Source organism: Pyrus communis, chromosome 14 (genome assembly GCF_963583255.1).
Source record: "Pyrus communis chromosome 14, drPyrComm1.1, whole genome shotgun sequence".
NCBI classification, from domain to species: Eukaryota; Viridiplantae; Streptophyta; class Magnoliopsida; order Rosales; family Rosaceae; genus Pyrus; species Pyrus communis.
Window position 1 is genome coordinate 20,288,259 of NC_084816.1, and position 20,573 is coordinate 20,308,831.

At 34.2% G+C, this 20,573-nt stretch overlaps 2 protein-coding genes across 4 annotated transcripts; one reads left to right on the forward strand and one right to left on the reverse strand.

Annotated features, from left to right (window-relative positions):
* Window positions 1-281: 281 nt before the first annotated feature.
* On the reverse strand, window positions 282-2,734 carry LOC137714537 (uncharacterized). Its single transcript, XM_068453731.1, has 5 exons — window positions 2,664-2,734; window positions 1,974-2,106; window positions 1,359-1,462; window positions 951-1,254; window positions 282-782 (listed from the first exon to the last, which is right to left on the reverse strand). Exons 1-5 carry the CDS (start codon window positions 2,732-2,734, stop codon window positions 282-284), a joined length of 1,113 nt encoding a protein of 370 aa, XP_068309832.1.
* Window positions 2,735-6,901: 4,167 nt separating this feature from the next.
* Window positions 6,902-9,615, forward strand: LOC137716370 (uncharacterized). Of its 3 annotated transcripts, none has more exons than XM_068455816.1 (4): window positions 6,902-7,068; window positions 7,161-7,330; window positions 8,532-8,737; window positions 8,945-9,615. In XM_068455816.1, exons 2-4 carry the CDS (start codon window positions 7,241-7,243, stop codon window positions 9,201-9,203), a joined length of 555 nt encoding a protein of 184 aa, XP_068311917.1. In that variant the 5' UTR covers window positions 6,902-7,068; window positions 7,161-7,240; the 3' UTR covers window positions 9,204-9,615. The 3 variants fall into 3 exon arrangements, with proteins under 3 accessions (XP_068311917.1, XP_068311916.1, XP_068311915.1); XM_068455815.1 differs by having other exon boundaries at window positions 6,903-7,068; window positions 7,144-7,330; XM_068455814.1 differs by lacking the exon at window positions 6,902-7,068 and having other exon boundaries at window positions 7,077-7,330.
* The last annotated feature ends 10,958 nt before the right edge of the window (window positions 9,616-20,573 follow it).

Below are 20,573 nucleotides of genomic sequence, written 5' to 3' on the forward strand. Positions count from 1 at the left end.
GAATTCGTAAGATGTATCTGTCGTTACATGATTCAACATCATCGACATGGTTGAACTGCTTTTGGTTAGATTTGTCATGGAGGCCTTGACAGTTCTGAACTAAACCAATTAGAATTCTCCTGTCTGTACAAGTAAAATGTGCATAGAAGAATGAGTTGTTGGAATCCTAAGAGTTTAAGTAAAAATATACTCAATTCGGTAACAATACGTTCATAAAGTACTATGCAAGCATCATTCACCGTAAACGAAATCAGCAGATTAACCCCATTGCTGCATCCTTCTCAAGATAATTCGAAAACTGAAAAGTTTTTACGATGCCTATACTCTGCCTTGAGACACTTAAGTTTGGCTACTAGATCATCATATTCCGGAAGCTTGGGGTGGACATGGCTGGAGCAAGGAGACGTTCCCTGCGCCATTTTATGTCCATCAACCAGACCAGCGAAAGAATGGCGACTCTTCACCAACATCTTGGAGCGATCTTTGTTCACAGCATCCCCATTTGTACTTTTTCTAGGTGTAGTAGTCATGGCATGTGTCCTAGGGTTTGCATTTCCGTCCCGTAAGTTGATATCATTTTTCTTGATTTTGTTTAAGCCAACTGAACCAGCAGTTGTGTTTGAGCCATTTTGAAAATGGGATAGCGTGGCCAGTGAAAGCTTACCGTTCGACAGCGAACAACGTATCCCAGAACCCTTCTCTGTTTCCGATTTCGGAATTTGTATTTGAATCCCATCAGCTTTCTGCTCATCCTTGAAATCTCTGTCTGCAAAGCTATAGTTCTGTGCCATCAGGAAAAGCACTTTTAGGAAGTCCATCAAATTGACATTTCAAATATAGTAGGACTAAACGTTATTGTGCAAGGTTATAAACTTCTGATGTGAGGTTCTATTAACAATGTCGTCGATAATGTGGTCAATAAATATGATACAAATAACATTTGTGCGCACCTGGCGTGTCGTGCCTTGGCTATCCTGAAGCGCCAGCTGGACATTGGTGTTCTTCATTATATCACCTATTAAATATTGTTTCACATCATCCGGAATCAGAGTTATGCATAGTTTCTCCTTCAACTGAGAATTCACAAGATTCCCAGGACGTAATTCGACACTGATAACGTCGAGTTCCCATCCGTATTGCTCTTTGAACAGGCCACGCAACAGACGTAGCTCTGGCAGTTCACCACATCTTGAGGCAGCAAATATTAAACTTGCAACTGCTTCTCCAATAGCACCAGGCAAGTCCTGCACTGCCCTGCAGAATTTATTGGTTTGTTAAATTTTATTTTGTATAAGCTTTATCGGGGAAGGGAATTTATTGCTTTTAACAAACTGAGTTACAAATCCCTTGATACTTACCTCTTATTGTACACATGGACAATACTGGTAGTAATGCAATTGCAGAAATGGGCAATTTGATCATATGCAGCCAATAAGCACTGGTCCTTGTGGAGTTTCTCAACCTGGACATAAGAACAAAAGGGGTGGTCAAAAGTTGTCCTTTAAAGAGACTTGAAACCAAATTAACGCCTTTTGGGTGGTTGTTAAAACTAAGGGGTGGTAAAAGCACTTCTTATTGCGTTTGGCAAAAAAAAAAAGAAAAAAGAAAATTTAAAGGTGTCCGAACAGTAGAAGTATTTTTTTTAAGAAACACGTGTCAAACTTATTACCATAAGTGCTTCTTACAGAAGCAATTTCAGATGAGTCTCAAGATCCACGATGTATCATACAACAACAAAAAAGTCTATCAATAACTAGAAGTGCATTACTTTGTACATATATCATGTGACAAGAAAAAAAGTTATGAGAAATATATCTCCCGTTGTACCAAAGTATCTCTCTCATACCACAAGAGTCGGGTCAAAACCCAAGTGGCCAAAATTGATTTCTTTTAAAAAAAAACATGGGTAAACGATGGGAAAAAAAAAACACAATTAGGTAGTGCAGTCCTTGATTAGCAAGAGATTAAATTACCCTAGGTAAAGCTTGCTCTAGCTGTCCATTTCGGAGAAGCAGGGAGATGTCAACACGTGCCTGCCTCACAATAGCATCTCTCCTATTCTTTTGGATGGTTAAATGCTTCTGCACTTGCGTAACCAGGCTCTTGCTGCAATACAAGCATGCACCATTTGTCACCTCGGCACAGCCATATTTGAGTTTGATGTAAATCTTTTATTTTTAAACAATAGGAGACTAGAAATCGAACGTGACATCTCTTCTATCATTTGACAGTAATACCATTAGAGAGATGTTCTTGGTTGTGTAACCAAAATTTGATAACCCTGTGCATATCAAGGTCAATGTGGCACAATACTTTAAAATACGTATAAAATCGTATCTGAGCAGGGCCGCATGTTTACGATTAACAAAGTCTCGACCAATAATATGCAGTAACCCGATTTCGAAGAAAATAACTAAAAGCATTTACATCATTGTAAAACAAATAATAATCATTTACACCATCATTGATGATTGGTATATAAAACGTAAAGGATTGCAATACTTAAGCTTAACCAAGTTGGCTACAGCGATGTGTTCCTTCCGCACCCAAGTGCGAATTTCCTCTCAGTAGTTTATAGAAATTAGTGTAAAATATCGTTTGTAACAAACAAGCAAACAAAACAATAATAATAAAACTTAAAGGGTCAAGAAAGATTGTTTTACCATTTGGACACTTTTCTCCATCTTGAAGCCTTGGTCCATATAATTGCAGCTCTGAGTGCACCATACCACATTGTTTTCTTGATTTTGCTTTGTCCTTCTACAAAATGGCTTTCTCACTTCTGCACTAAAATTTGTTATCCAAAGAAGAAGAAGAAAATGAAAAAAATTTAGAGACTATTTTGGCTTTGGCAATGTGATGGGAGAGGAAAGTTTTGGCCTTTGGTACTCATTAGGGCAGTATTTATATCTCAACTTATTAGCAGATACTAATTTTCTCAAGTAAAAAGTAAACCATCTTTTGTATTAGGAAGGTGATCTTATAACTAAAAGGGTATAAAATTAATTCAGTTTTATTCTCCAAGATTTTTATGCCATTTCAGAAATATCTCCTTGGTTATACAAAAATCATTTACGAACATCGTCAGCCAGAAAGTTGTAATCTTTTGAGAATTTTTTACCACATGATTCGATAGTTTTCTTAGGAAATGAATTGGTGTATGCATTTAGGTATATATTACATAAGATTTGTTCATAAAATATCGTAAGAATATGTTATACTAGCCGTCTGATTAGTCCTTGTATTTAAGTTCACTTTTATTTCTTTCTTTTTATTTCTCATTTTCTATAGAAGCTATTACGATTTGTGTATGGTATGCGTACAACCTAATTTGCAAATAGACAGGTTCCAAAAATAGTGAGGCGGTTCTCTAAACGATAGTAAGTTGTATAAGAGGATAAGATGCACAAAAGTTACCTAATTTGTTAACGGTGAATTTGTGTTTCTTTTAATACAAACGATATTTATAATAATTTATGCTAAGGGAATGAGAGGGTTTGAACCCGGATGAAGCATTTGGTTCTTGAAAACGAGCGAGTTTGCAGTATAAGATTCTACATGCTTGTTTATATTGTTTTTTTTTTTTTTTTTGGGTCAAAGCTTGTTTATATTGTTATATAACCCTTTTTGTCTCTCATACTTTTAACTCTAGTGAAGCCACTTTTGTACCACCCTATATCCTTTAAATTAATGATTAACTATTTTTGTGGCCTCTGTGGTGACCCCGCTCTTTGAACGGTGAAAGAGCTTGTTAATTAAACACAAGCAGTGCTTAAAATATTCATATAGGTGGAAATATCGACATGCAAATTAATAGATATATATCGATATCAATATCGGTTGTTCTTTGACGAATTATGAAAATTTACAATGGGAGAAGAATATCAACTCATTCAGATTTTAATCAAAATTAAAGAAAAATTTCTCATAAAGAGTTGAAAAGATTGAAATATGTAATTGGTTCCAACAATATTTCTATAGTGAATTGATGAACATTGTCGATATTCATTGATTTTTCCAAATCTCATCGATATGGGGTGAAGTTTGCATTTCACCTACTTTCCATATTCATCCTTAATTTTTTGGATATTTCAACAAAAATATCGTCAATTTTGTAAATAATTTAAACATTAAATACAAGTAGTGATTCCCATTATTCTTCCATTAAAAGAAGAGTTAAAGTTATCATTTCAATCAAATCTAAATAGTCTTGAACCTTTTTTTTCCCCCCTTAAAAAAACCAAAAAAAAAAAAAAAAAAAAAAAAAGGTCTTGAACATTTGTCATACGAGTTTGTGGAGTTTATTCGCTATAACTACTCAAAGTTGGGAATGATTTAGGGTTTGACGGGAAAACGCTCCTATGAACTACAATATTCATATATTTTATTTAATCATTTCATTATCCAATAACTTGGAAAGCAATTTCATGTAACAACAGCTTGTATATTTGTGTCACATATGAAGCGGCAAATTCTCTGTTGGAATGCTTCAAGCTTCCAGGGAAAATATTAACAAGTTGAGGAGCCATGGGCATATAAGCATGGTCAAATTATGCTTCCTCCACTACCATCTTGTCGCACAACAAAATCTATTGCTCGATTTATCTTTGACAAAAAAGAACGATCGTCCCCAACACACAAGTGTTCTATGCTTGTGAGTCTTGTTTCAACAACTTTAACTCCAACTTAACCATCAATTAAAAGATATAGGGTTTCATCACAAAAAACCTTAGTAATAATGGGAGTGAACGTCCCACGTACATAAACTGTTTATTATATAATTAGTAATGAAATCATTCAATATAAAGAGAATTTAACTTCATGACATTTTCAATGTGAGACTTACATATATATATATATATAGTTTTTTTAATTTAATTACTATTAGACACATATATACATATATATTTTAATTTTATTATTATTAAGGGGAGAGAGACTTCGAAAATTTTACAATTGGAGAGAAGAGAGTTCTGAACCCGAAACGCATAGGTGAAAAATCAACACCCCTATCTTCTAGGATATTGAACCACATGTAATGCGAGACATATATATGCTTCAACCTGATCGCCTAAGTAGGTGTATATATGTCTATTACATGCTAATGAAATTTACTCATGTCGTCAAGTTTTGTTCATAATGATTTCATTTACCCTCATTATGTTTTTATATGTATATTTTAGTCGGGGATGTGGGAAACAATATTATGAGGCTTTTTTAACCATGGGATGACCTTGACCTCAAAAATCCCCTCCATCACATCAAAATGTTGCACACCCACAAGGCAATGAGCGTCACACCAGGCTGTGATGGGCACTGGGCAGTAGTGGCATGCGCGAGAGCAAGGAGAAAATGTATTTCACTTACTCATCCACTTCACTCAAATTTTACATCCCAACTTCCTATTTCAATCCCTCTATCCCAACCATCGCTAAGACATGTCCACCAACAAATTTTTGTACTACTAAACTTGTATACCTCATCTACCCAAGGATTTTCTAGTTCCGTCACAGATTATAACCCTCTCAAAAGAAAATTTTTGGCTCCGTCGATGCTCATAACAATATATTTTCTTTCAAACAATAGATTTTATTGAATTAAACTCATAAACTAGCGTCGTTTTGGTAATCTTAGGCCATAAATTCGGTCCGATTAGTTAACAGGCAAATATCACCATGTTCGTTTCTAGTTCACGGGGCAGATAAGGCGAGGACACACTGAATAAAGCACGGGGTGTAGTGCATGGTATAAAATCCACAGAAGGAGAGTGAAAGACCATCCAACACTGACTGAAAGCAAAGGTTCAAATATTCTTTCTTTCGTGTGTTTCAAGCGTCCCAAAAATACCGCAAAATCAGCCGTTGGATCTGATCTGATCAGATCTATCTTGTTGATGAAAAAGCCTGCTGCACTTTACCCTTAAGAAGCATCCATTGATTCTCTCTCTCTCTCTCTCTCACTCTCTCTCACAACAACAACGACACGCAACTCCTCACCGACAATATTGAATATATAATTAATCATTTGAAAGCTTTCTGGTGTGGTATGGATCCTTAAAATCCTCCGTGAGTCCGTATGCCAAAATTACCCCTCCAACAATAAAAGGGCTAAATATAATTATGAAAAATATGTTAAATATAAAAACTGATTACTCGGGATGTCCAACTTGCATTTTTAACATATTCGTTGTTATTTCGATTCAAATGATAGTCTTGTTTTCACCTATCCAATTGTTTTAGAATAAAACTATGAGAATTATTGACATTCTGCCGATAACGTTAGCTCCTCATTTTTGTAAGTGATGAAAACTTCATAAAATTCATAGAGCGAGAATGAATTGTAGAATTTCAACCTAGAATCATTATTTTCTAACAAATAATAAGAATTTGACCTTTTTTTTAATATTAGGGGATGGAGGATTCGAACTTATAACCTCTTTCAACATTGAAAAGAAAAATATCACTAGATTAATAACTAGTTGATAGTAAAAAGTGAACATTGGATTCCTCTTTCTCGTAGACCACACTAACCATATTTCAATTACATATTCACTATGAGCTCAAACAACATAATTTCACTTTGTCTGTATTCTTCACTATTTTGATGTTCGCGTCTAAATTTATTCTTGAGCATAAAAAAAATATTATCGCATAGCGTACTCCAACATTTCTTAGTTTTTTAACACAAAATGTATTACATTTCGTAGATTTCAAACACAAATTATGTTACAGTAAAAAATTTACAACTTAAGTGATTAAGAGCATTTACTTTTGCATCTGAAATCCTAAATCTGGCCCTGCCTCTCCCCAAACATAAAAGACACAAAATAAAATACATAAGAGTAAAAGTTGACTACTTTTACCAACTAAGCAAACTTGTGGTTTTGAGAAGTGGGAATGCCACCCAGAAAATTTCTGCAATTATCCAAATTTTGCTTCAGTTTTTTTTCAACGAAGTTCCAATTCCAATATTCTTGACCAACAGTGCTGCCTATTTTGGTAATTTCCTGTTGCAGGTGATAACCCATTTTCATATGTCATTCAACTGGTGGCATGTAGCATTCTGTTGGTAACATATCTATTCACTATTTTACTATTTTCCTTTTTTTCTAAAGCTTCTTCACTTATTCAATACACTTCACAGTTGGATTTTGTATTTAGAGGGAGAAACAGATAGACAAATTGCAGACTAGAGAGAGAGAGGAGAGAGAGATCTGGGGAGTGAGTGAGTTCTTGAATCCATGGCATCCAAGCTGTTACTGATTACAGTGTTCATCCTGAATGTCATTGCTTTTGGGCTCGCTGTTGCAGCTGAGCAGAGGAGAAGCTCTGTAAGTTTTCTCTTTCCCTTTTTTTTTAAGCCATAATGTTGGTTTTTACTGGAAATGTTTTTCTGGTTGTGCAATATGTGTTCTTTGGTGATATATTATGTTTGGATGCTGAGAAAATGCAAGAAAATGTAGGAAACTAGATGCAGTCTGTGTCAATTGCTTCGGATTGAAGAAAATAAAAGCAACCCATTTGGCATTTGATGGGCCTAGTACTTTTAATTTTGTTATTCTGATCAATGAGGCTAAAAAATACATGGGTTCAATCAGAAACTTGAGAGCCAAGAGAATTGTGTTCTTGCTAATACAAATAATTTACTTCATAGCATGGTCAGATCTACTGATATTGCTTATTTTCTTTCTTGTATGTGTTGTTTCTGTTCATGCATGCATGTGATTTTCTTGGAGAATATGTTGGAGCAAATTGTATTGATCGCTGAAACATATGCAGGCAAATGTAATTGAATCATACAATAAATTGATTTCAAGAATAAGATGGTGTTCTTGAACCAAAAGCTTGTTTTGGGAGATTTTCGAGCCAAATAAGAGTGTTCAGAACTGTTGGTTGAGCGTAAGAGTTGTGATTATTTGCAGGGGGGGTTGTAGATCAGTTGGTTAAGAGTCTTAAGACCATTCACCTTGGCACCCGATGCCCCGAGTTCAATTTCCCCCTCCCCAGTATCGCTTGTATCACAAAATTAAAAAAAAAAAGAGTTGGGATTAATTTAGTATCCAAAAACTTCCTTCTTATAATTGTTGTTGATTTGGGAAGTAAGAATCCACAGAGCTTTTCCCTCCTCACCATATATTGAACGAATGAAATCTCGAAATGAGCCAAATAATATTTTACTGATCCTTCATTCTAAGGAGTTTTGCTGAAGGTTGGGCCCCTTGACAGTGCCCATTATATGACAGCAATTGCATCTTGCTATATACTATATAGTAATACAATAATTTTACTTGTCTAAAAAGTCGGTGCTTGTTGGCTATTGTTATAGCTTCCCACTAGGCAATCGCATTTTACTTAACCCATTGAGAAATCGAACAGAGGCCTTAAAATAAACCGGTTTCGCATCGTCATAATCATGCAGAAACCAGTTTATCCATCCTCAATGTAATAGCCTAAAAGATAGTAGTACATTCGGCTTCCAGCTGATATATAAGAGGCAGTCCTTGCTGACAATCTATTTGTCGTTCATGACAGGCGAATGTTGTTCAGAATACTGAGTTAAATTACAACTATTGTGTTTATGAGTCAGACATCGCAACTGGCTACGGGGTTGGTGCATTTTTGTTCTTCTTGGTAGGTCAGGTCATTATAATGGTGGCAAGCCGATGCTTCTGCTGCGGGAAGCCATTGAAACCTGGAGGGTCAAGAGCCTGGGCAGTTATCCTTTTCATAGTCTGCTGGTAAGATTTATAACATGCTGAAAAAAAATGTTGCCTAGTGGATTGAGTATAATTTATCGATTTAATTAGATCAATACATTTGTTCTTATAAATGCAGACTACGTTTAGATTTGAAGTTCCACGCCAGAATTTAAGGTTCACATCTTGCAATGGATTGTCATATGGATATGAATTACTTACACATTTTATTGATGGTACTCTTACCAGGGTCTTTTTCTTAATTGCTGAGGCATGTTTGCTGGCGGGTTCAGTGAGGAATGCCTACCACACCAAGTACAGGACCATTTTCGGCCAAAGCCCTCCAGATTGCCAGCAACTGAGAAAGGGAGTTTTCGGTGCAGGAGCAGCTTTCATTTTCCTCTCCACAATAGTTTCTGAGTTCTACTATGTTTGCTATTCCAGAGCCAGGGAAAGCTTCCAGCCGTACGGCGGAGAGGCTGCTGTTGGTCTCGGAACCTTTAAATGATTCCATCATCTTCGGAATCAACATGATCGACGATCATGATCCACAATATTTTGTATCAGATAATTTGACCATGTCTGGGATCCCACATTTCATGTTTTGAGTTGCATAAATGATGTCTTGAAGGGTTTGGTTCGGTTGAGTCTGTAATATAGTGGGGTATTAGTGTTTCTCATTTTTTTACACTACTGGTAAATATTTTTCTCTGATAGTCAAGCCCGGATAAAGGAGGAGGTGAACGGCATCAGGTAGTCGACAGCCGGCACTCCTAGGTTACGTCGAATCCTTATGATAATGAATCCTGAATGAGGATTCATATAGCCGATCCTACTTAGTAAGAAAAGGCTTTGTTATTGTTGTTGTTGATTGTGAAATATGATATTAGTAACAGGAAAATACTTGCTTGTGACCTGTATTTGTTTCAAAAAAGTGAGCATTTGCTTTTGTGGAAGTTCATATTTTGTCCATATGATATTTGTTAATCGACGTGATCATTGTGGCGTCCATGTAATTAAATAATAAGCTTGTAACTTTCTACTAATCCTTGTATGCAATTAGCAAAATCTACACAATATATTACGATAGCTAATGTATGATCCTCAAGAAATTCACAAGATTTCATGGGCTTTTGTATGGTGATTTGTGGTGATTTACAAAATTATGTCCTTATCGGGATAGGGCTACCTTTTGAGCACTTCCAATCACGCTCTCTATTTTTAAATTAAAAATTAACTTAAAGGACTATAAATTTAATTTAGAGAGTCATTATAACTGTGAACAATAGGTTTTAATTTTTTTATTTAAAATATTAGGAAACTCATTGGAGATACTCTTATGAAGACTAATCAATCAAATCTTTTTGTGTTGTAGCCTCTAAACCATAACTAATCAACGATTTTGCTGAAATTCGGATGCAGTTTTGGGGACTGATTATAATATTTACATGTATTTAATATCAGCATCATTTAACATCGAGATATTGATTGTATTAAATACATATAAGTATTGCTAAATCAGTAATTTTGTTGTCACCAATAAGATATGAGCACGCTATTTAATGTTTAAGTAATAATTCAATCATCAACTTCCATATCATTTAGTTTACAAAATTTAACTTACAAATTTAGTCTTTCTATCATTCTCTTTCAAAATTGTATAATTGCAATCCGGCTCCTTTGGTTCGTGGAATGGGCTCTTCAGGAATGGACTCAAGAGTCCGAAGAAAAGAAAAGCCCTAAAACCTACAGGCCTGTACAGAGGTCCACAGCTACCATCCCTAACAACTACTACTTTCCACCTTTGACGTTAGTGAATGTGTCAAACTAATTAAAGCGCAAATGTATATCACTAGATTAACAAATCAAGGTTGTGTGTGGAAATGCTTTTAAAATAATCGAAAATTTTAGATGACAACCAAATCTTAGTAAAAATACAAGTTAGTTTTGAAAAAACACTTAAAGTGCTTCCTACAAAAAGCACACAATTGTTGCTTCTTTCAAAATGCACGTAAAGTGATTTTGAAACCCAAAACACTTCCATCAAAAACATTTTCAGTCATTTTAAAATCACTTCCATACCGGCCCAAGCTTCAACCATTCAAGGTGATTATGCATTTCAAAAGTCGTGTGTAAAAATTGTCTAGGAATATTAAGTGTCCTTGCCTTGATAAATTGACACTAACGGAACATAAAAATATGATTCATATATTTCTCTTGAATCTCCTCACCGTAGTTTAATTCTAGGAAAACTTCTCTAGTAATGTTTTGGAAAATTAGTATTCAATGGTTGAATTGTATACAAATGGTTGTCACGTGTCTCAACAATAACTTTTTGTATGTGACGTAACATTGTCACGTGGTGTTATTAATTTACATATCATAATACGGTAGACAACAAACTTATCTTCTAAAGTATAATATTAATTTATATACACTGCGTAGATTGGTGACAAAATGATTTCTTTTTCACTAATCTTGGAAGAGAACCACTAAACTATAGTCATACCCACATAATAATATCCAAAGGGCGAATTTGTGTCGGCTCAATTAGTTAGAAGTATTTACTCTTACCCCGAGGTCCTAATTCCTAATTCATCAAGAAGAATCTAGTCGAAATGGAACTAAGACAATATTATAAAATAAGCCAAGCAAGCCCTCATGCTCTCTTGTTCCTGGTTGGTTTCTAGCCAGTAGAATCGATATCGCTATCATCTCACACATACACATTGACATCTCTCAAACCTTATCTCACCTAAACGCCAACAACCAATGTTTAAGCCTTCGTGTGGCCTATACATCCAAAGTGTCAGTGTCAATTGATGCCTGCATGCAGCTTTTGAAAGTGTACCATTAGGCCATCGTCCTGCTCCATATCTTAACCCAAATGATGAAGTGATATTCGAAACTTTTACTTGCAATATAACCTGCTTGGCTATATTTTGTGAAAGTTTTTCTGCCACCCCACCCAGATCTGAGAATCCTCCCCTATCTCTCCCTCGAGGCCTCAAGTGATCACTGACCACGCATAAATCTGCAGAGATTTTAGGTCGCTGTTGTGTCACAAAAATTTGATTCACAATTCTGTACGAATATCGTCCGAGTTGAAGAAATATTCTGCACCAAAATCGTTTTTGAGCCCTATGACGACACCATCGACCAGGGACGAAGCCGATAGGTCTTGGGTTCCCTTGTACATTGTTGGGTTTGTGTGATGTTCAAATTCAGTAAGTCTTGGGTTCGAAACTGTCAGTTAGACTAACAAAATGCTTGATTATAATCATATGCGCGTGAATGACTTTCAACTATTGATGTATATTTAAATTACTGTGAAAAGTGTAAAAATGCACATACAATTATCGTGACTTCCTATATGAAAATATGAACAATTAATTATTATTTTTCACACTAGTGCACCAAATAAAAAAATAAATAAATAAAACAATTAGAAAAATAAAACTAGAAATGATTGATAATTTGGTTCATGTGTCAAAACAGGAGGCATATTTTCATCATTTGTTGAGCAGAAAAATTAGCGATGCTCTCCTAAATTGTCAAACTGCCAACCTCCAAATAATGTTTTTCCCCTCTTCAGCTTCTTCCTTTCTATCTTATTAATTTAGTCGGTATAGTACAGTGCACATGCAAAACTTTAAACATGCTAGAATATGTGACATTGTCATGTCCCCCTTACAAAACATGATTGTACTTGCCACATGCTCTCAGTTTCTTGTTTTCTCTGCAGTTGCGGCCCTTTTCTCTATTGGTGAGATAATACATGCATGCATGATGCATTCAATTAGGGAGATTAAGAAATTCTTTCTTGCAATTAAGATTTAGTATCAGCGGCATCATTATCCAATTAATAGATGTTTACTACTTGTTTAAAAAGTAAACTAATTGTCTCATTATAAACTCGGATCACGAGATGAAATGGTAGAAATAGAGTATCTCTCCCAATTAAGGCATGTATGTGAGGGTATTTTGATCTTTTTAATGGCTGCCGTGGTGCAACATTGTAGTGGCCAGGGGACTTCGATACGAGCAAGTCAAATCGGAAACTTTAATCTGTGAAAAGTGTGTTTGACATATTTGATGAAATGAAGCAATGTGAAGGCTTCTGCTTTCTTCCAAATGCAGCCAAAATATACGTGCAAAAAAACCTTTTATTAGGTTGATGTATCTGCAATTTTTGCAGGAGTGATGATATGCTTTGCTATCTTCACCAGCTAATAATTCACATGCATATGACTCATCAAGACATTGATCTATGGTATTATTTATTGTTATGGTCGTGCAGGCTTGCCAGTGCCGCTTCAATCCCATGCATAGTCATTTGAAGTTTTACAAATGACTCCATGCAACCCAGTCAGTCAATTTGTATTCCACTGAGTACCATATATACTACAACCATTGTATCCTTGGAATATATATTTAAAACTTGGATTAGTCTGCTCTTAAAAAAAAAAGTAAAATAGTACTAGTATTCTTTAATCGAATAATGCTTTTGTAATGTAATAATTTGCACACATACGTGAAAATGAACTTTGTCACTATAATAATAAGGTTATTTTGTATTATTAACTATAATATTAACAATGAAATTGACAAACATTTAATGTTAACGTCATGTTGTAACACCATTAAACATGAAGTTAATGAGCCCAAAAGTGAATGATAATATTGTAACAGTCAACGTTTGTAATGTAATAATTAATGTTATATAACCTCACTGTTATAATGTTGTTTAACATGTAAACTTTGTGATTATAAAGTAACTATTAAAGAAATGGTACCGTAAAATTTCCCTTAAAAATGATCAACATGATGAGCAACATAAAACACAGACATATCTTATATTTTCAAAAATCATGACAAGAAAAAGTTTCTCTTCATTTTCTTAATCATCTTATTATTTTTAATATGAAGTTGTGAACCAAAAATAAGGAACTAAAACCGTGGTCTATAGATTTTGCAAATTTATGGACCAAAGTCCAAACCCTACCTTTTGTTTGGGACCTATATATCCTGCCGATGATACATTCAGGCACCTGAAGTTTTCAAACTAAATATCCGTAAATCTGTCACCACAGTAGCTTTCAGAACCATCTGATTCTTCTCACCTATTATCTGTCCTGGCAGTATATATACATATACACACAGACATCTGGTACTGTATATATATCAGAGGGTATCTTGATTTTGATATGAACATTGCTGATTTAAAATTCATGAAAGTTGTGTATGTATCAAAATATGTAATCCCCATGATCCGCTGTGGTATCAGCAAATTAGTATAGGATCTTCTTCGTGCTCCTGAAGCAGTTATTTAACTTTGTAGTTTTGTTATGATTTTTCTGTCTTTCATCACATGAACGGATGATTGCTGAATAATTAAATTAATTTAATGACCGGCTGGTTGATTAAATAAATTTAATCAGTATCTCCCGCATTATCATTACTGAGTGGCGCTCATGACAATCTGATGACGAGAACATAAATAAGTTTAAAATCTAAAGCATATTGCACAAGACTACAAGTTTTACATAATTAACTAATTAATTTAAATGATGGGATTTCAGTTTTACTTCTCCTCAATGATATCATGTATATACTTAATCAAGAACCTGTTTCACGCATAAACAGGCTGTTTAGAATCAAGCCACGTGGTGTGTTTGTTTATATAATAAGATGATAATTATGTTTCTAATACGTGGGTTAGTCTTTTAATAAGTTATCATAATTAATCAATCTTAATGATGATTGTGGAATGACAATGTGGTCGCCGCTGATCAAATAATCTTTTGAATTAAAGGTAATGGGGGCATTGTGCCATTAATAACCTGCCTTATTTGGTTTGCAAAATCTTGTAGGTCATAAGCAAACTAAAAACAAAAAATTAATTACAAATAAATATATACTTGCAGTGTAGCATTGGATCCATTTTGTTTTAGGTGGTAGGACAAGAGGATGTTAGCTAGTTAATTATTATGTGCCATTATTTATAGCTTAATTTCAAATAATTTAAGCAGATTTGAGTTTAGTCAAGTTGGTTAGAGTTGTTGTTTGAATCTCTTTCCTAATAGTTTAAAGGTTAATTGATTTGCCCCTTGAAATTGTAATTTCGTGTCATTTTACTCCTTGACTTGTTTTGTCACACTCCACCCACCCCCCCCCCCCCCCCCACAAAAAAAACAAACGCGAAAACTGTCATTTTTCATATCAATTCGTCTCAGTTCACCCAATTTTTGTCAATTTCATCAAATAGACCTTAAAGTAGAAGGCAGTATGAACATTGGTTGTCGACTGAACTTAAGGACTAGATTCGCAAGTCTAAATTCCTTTCTACTCTTTCACTTATCCAAAATTTGTTTCTCCAACTTTTCTCGCCACAATTCACATGCAATTTGATAAATATGAAATGTCCACAAAACTGCCACGTCATCAAGCATGGGGCTTATTTCTAACCACGTAAAAATGAAATGTCCTAACTACTATTTAATTTCATCAATTTGACGGAACAAACGTAAAGGGGAACTGAAACTAAATGAGACAAAATATAACAGTTTTAGAGAATAAAGTAAGACAAGCTAAGTTCTCAAGAAGCACATTAATTAATAAGCCTAATTTAAATGAATTTAACACGTAATATCGCTGGCAAAAATTTGAAGTTTTAATGGGAACAAGAATGTTAAGTAATTCTTCTCATCATGCCCATTATTGCACTTGTCATTTGTCAAGTCCCATTATAGCAAAATCTACAGAACAACAGTTATCACGGATGAGGTTAATTTTCAAGTGCAAGAAACTTTGTGGTTTGAGGAGCCTCTTGATTTGCCCCAGGATATTTTGTTTGAGGATTGTCTCTAAGTTTTATTGTTCATATGAGGATAGGTTTTCTGTTGTGCGGACCACTCTTTTTCCCTTTGATCGGCTTGAAATCTCCAACAAGATTTTTATTGAAGCTCATTATGCACACTATCCTTAGTTTGTACGTTCCTTTACTTGGTTTAATAAATATCGAACCTTTTTCAAAAAAAAAAAAAAAAAAAAAAGAAATTCAAAATATGTTATATTCCTAGATAGGTTTATGAAAATTAAAATCAATTTAGATGAAATTGAGAAGCACTGTCATCATATGGTGATATTTCTGTCAAAAAAAAAATTATTTTTTATAAAAGCGATAGTAGAAAAAGAAAATTTCAAACTCAAAACTTGAAATAATAAATAAATATTTTTAACAAATTAAACCATAAATTCATACCATATTTTTCACAATATATCATATAAATAAATTGTGCATAGCGTAATTTTGATTAACAGCGTTGATAATCTACGGACGCAACGGATGCTATTGTGAGGCACTGAATCCTACTTTTAAATTCCATAATTTACGTTTTCAACATTTGGCATGATTATGTTTTCTAGCATATATGTCAGTTCAAACAACTAACAACTAACAACCAGGAAGTAAAGCAATTCGTACGGTGGCGGTGGCTCTTTGGATGGCATCGATATGACATTAGATTAGAGAGATGATTCTTGCCTGATTCTATTTGTGAGGATCCTAAGGATCCTCCAATCACATTCATTCGTTGTGCATCGTACGATCAATTTTCGTCAGGTACTGTTTATATTTAATTTTAAATAAAAAAAATTACAATAATTCTTAACCGCACGATGTACGATAAACGAATGTGATTTGAGGACTGCCGAAATCCTCAAAAAGAGAAGCTGGCGAGGATCCTCCCTCATTACATTAAGCCACTTGTCTTGAATATATATGTTCATTTCTTGATCAAATGCATCCTTGTTTTGAATCTAGTTGACAAGCTATTCAAGACGCTAAATTGTTATTGTCAAACGAAAGGAAACCTCTTACGAAACACAGTATATGAGATCAGTTTTTTCATTTGTAATTGTTGATCATGTGAATTGTGTTTCAATATATATCAAATTTATAGCTTGATAACATAGAGAATGATTTATATGGACGGAATCATCTTTACTGTGACGTTCTGGTCTAATAATATTATGTTAGGGGTAAGTTTTTTTCTATATGACATTGCATTATTGGACCAGAACACTACTCGACAAAGAACATGTTTCAAGCAAGTTGCGCTCAACAATATGACATGTCAAACATATATTAAAATAATTCTCGTGGAAGAGTATGGGCATATCAAAATTATAAATACAAAGACATTGTTAGATCTCTAGGATTGACTTGGAATAGATATGTTACTATATTCGAGGTTTGAAGGTATAGGTGAATGATTTAAGTTATCTAGAAAGGATATAACAAATAGAGATTAGACATAAAAGAAATTTATCTTTTCTAATCCTACTTTTCATGAAAAAAATAAAATGAGTAAGTTTTTTCAATGAGTAATTTATCTTCGACCTTTAAATTGAATTTATTTTTAAATTGAATTTATTTTTAAATTGCTTCCTTCAAAATACTTCTCCAAATATAATGATTTATACATTCCAATAAACTTATTCTTTCTAATTTTGTTAAAGTGAGGGGACTAAAATACAGAAGTTCATTGTACACTTTCAAATTAGACACTTTTTTTTTTTTTTCTTTCAATGTACTTTAAATATAATGTTTTATTCAATTTCAGTTCAACCCAAAATACCAAACCAGGAAAAAAGTGTCTGAGAGATGCATGCCTCCCCCGGAATCAAAGGTGCTTTATAGGTGACACTTGAAAGCTCAAGCCTCAAAGGGATCGTAGTTTTGCTCAAAAACTTTAATCAAAGAAAAGAGGAGTGGATATTTGCACTTAGTTGGTGAGCATCTGGCCTTTTGTTTTTGCTTGGCCGGCCCTGCACGACAAAACACCAGATCCTTTTTAGCTTTCATGTTTTACAAGTGCCAAACACCAAACTCCACTTTTAGCTTTACGTGCAAGTCCTGTCCAACTGTCTGGGGGTTCGTCACAGTTTTACTTACTTTCCATGCACCGTCAACGAAATCATCACCTTATAAGTTGACTTGATTCTTTTTCTTATTTTTCTTCCTAGTTTAGCAAACCCAACTAAGATAATTATAGCTCAAGTTAAATGGTTTTCTAATTCATATAAGAAATACGAAATCTTTGACTTAACCTAATTCTACTCATTTCTATATTTTCTTTCACCGTTCAGATTAACCCTAGGGCTTCAACTTAAATGATATTACTTTGTCAAGATACTATGTATTAATGTTGTCTCTGGTTCAATCAAATCAATGATCTTACTAACATTCTATGCAAAAATGAGAAAACCATACACTAGAAAGTCTAAAATGACGCCAACATCAATTATTCAATGATTTTCTAATATCACATCAATACATTATGTGTTGTTAGCACTACATACAATAATGTTTTTTCTCTGTGTCTCTTACTAGAAGTTATTACGTCAACGGATATGTATTTCATAAACATCAATAGAATTTTGTTACTGATCTGAATGCATCGTAAAACTACCTAGTATACCATCATACATATACTCAGTCATAACAATGGTAGCAGGACACAAAACTTCACAGAGGAACTCGAAGAAGAAACAAATGAAAAGTCACTATACTATATTTCTGTAGAGGAAATATTCATTACAAGATAAAGTCATCCACCTCATTATATATATAGTAACTAGGAAATTCAACAACTAAGTAATTCTCTAACTACCTAACAACCAATAGTCTATGATCATGACATGTGTCTTGACAGAGATTATGCCATTTGGCATTTTACATGGTTAATACTCAGCATGCTAATCATAATCATATTAAACTTATGGGAAAGGTATTAATATTACAAAGCAACTCTCTCTCTCTCTCTCTCTCTCAAACATTTCATACACACATTTGATATGGTCTAGCTTATAATCTGAGGTGGTCTGAGCCGGCCATCGACCCAACCCTTTATCTTGGTGTCTTCATCATCCTTTTCTTATTTAATCTTAAACCTCACACGAGCTCCCCGAAGCTCCATACACACATTTGATCTGGTCTGGCTCATAATTTGAGGCGGTCTAGACCACCGACCCAACCCTTTATCTTGGTGTCTTCATTATCCCTTTTTTATTTAATCTTAAACCTCATACGAGCTCCCCGAAGCTTCATACGCAAGAATGAGCTGCAATGTCATTTTTAGCTGGAGGATAGTTTGGTTAAGTTACTTTACCATATTTTAATCTTAATAAACCAATTAGATGCATGTCTTCGCAAGGAAACCATCGGCATGTTTGGATGAAAAGCTCGGCTGTCAAGGTGTGGAGAGACAGCCTAGAGTTTTAAATTAGGTATTTGCCTAGCTAACCAAGTTGGAGTAAAGAAATCATATAAAATTACACTAATTCTTATATCATAAGGGAACAATCCAAAGTGTCCAACCCTTGAAGAATGGTATTTGGTTTACATAATTATGGATTCTAAAATTGAAGAATGAACTCTTTGGATTGTCTTCATATTTTCCATTTTTTTTTTTTTGAACAAGCTGCAGTTGTAATGATTCAAAAAAGCTGCAGTTGTAATGATGATCTACTAGGGGTCCTCTACTGCCATATAATCATAGTGTGGGAACATAAAATAACCCCAACCAATAATAACATATCATGTGCACAACTTATCAAATATGACTACTTTGTTTTTGACAGAATACGCAGACTAGTAGTCAAACTTAAACGAGTCAATGGGCCACAATCTCAATGAAGGTCTTAGATGCCTACAATCAACAGGCACTCATGTCAATTTATCACAAACTATCCAAGTCGATTGCCATGCGACCTACGCAAATCATCTTGATATGTAATGGGCTTGCTTATTAGTCTGTTAGCATGGCAAGACTATCCAAGGCATATTCTCAGAATCTGAAATGAATATACCTCCATTGGTTGTGCAGAGTCTACAGACTATGTAACACTGCTAACGGGTTTAATGAATCTGGACACTGGGTATTAGTTCTCTATAAAAACCAAGATCAGCCACTTTATTCTGGTAATCAAAAACTCTCACCACACTCTTATTACTTCCTAAAGTCTTTCTAAGTTAGATATTCAAGACCCTTGAGCTGGTGTTAATCTAACTTCATTTGTTTCTTTTCTTTGTGTGTGTAGGTTTTCAATTCAATCCAAGGCGGAAATTTTCTCCCGCACATAGTACATGTATCTTTTAACATCACTAAGAGACTATGAGAAACAAATACAATTATGATATAATGGTGCCATATTTCAGCCACTGCATCAGCTACCGTATTGACTTCACAGAGTATCTGAGTGAACAAGGGTTGTTTAAAGTATTTTCCACATTTTAGGAATTAGTATGTATCATAATACTAGATTAACAGTAAATCAATATCAAAATAAGGAGAAACGTCAATATAACCATAACACTTTTACATAGTATAGTCGTAATATTGTCACATGATGTCATTAATTTACACATGTTACAACACATGCATATTTATTACCATTATACCACAAAGTATATAAAGGTATCTCATACTCATATTTTATCACATGAGTTTAGTGGGTAAACTGGCCAAAATGATTATTTTTCAAATCTCAATTGTTGAAATAAATATTTTTTTTAAATCTCAATTATTAAAATGGTCAGAGTATATATTGGTAAAATAATCAATTTTTCAGTATATATAATGTTGATCTTTAATCATTATGTCATCAACATTCGATTACTACATCACTAAGATTGAATTTTAATCAGTTCAACAATTAGGATTTAATTTCTACTCATTTAACCAATTTCCCGTAAAATTCCACCATAATTAAAATTAGCTTGTTTTTGTGTAATCACTTTTTTTCTGAAAGCTTTAAACATGCATACCAAAATAATGGATGATTTTCTATGTATACAATCATGGATCCTTCA

Coding starts and splice junctions, on each gene's coding strand:
- LOC137714537 (XM_068453731.1), bottom strand. CDS start 2,734: ATGTGGTATGGTGCACTCAGAGCTGCAATTATATGGACCAAGGCTTCA. Junction 1,463..1,973: donor TAGAGCAAGCTTTACCTAGG/GTAATTTAATCT, acceptor TCTTATGTCCAG/GTTGAGAAACTCCACAAGGA. Junction 1,255..1,358: donor GTCCATGTGTACAATAAGAG/GTAAGTATCAAG, acceptor TAAATTCTGCAG/GGCAGTGCAGGACTTGCCTG.
- LOC137716370 (XM_068455816.1), top strand. CDS start 7,241: ATGGCATCCAAGCTGTTACTGATTACAGTGTTCATCCTGAATGTCATT. Junction 7,331..8,531: donor CTGAGCAGAGGAGAAGCTCT/GTAAGTTTTCTC, acceptor CGTTCATGACAG/GCGAATGTTGTTCAGAATAC. Junction 8,738..8,944: donor ATCCTTTTCATAGTCTGCTG/GTAAGATTTATA, acceptor TACTCTTACCAG/GGTCTTTTTCTTAATTGCTG.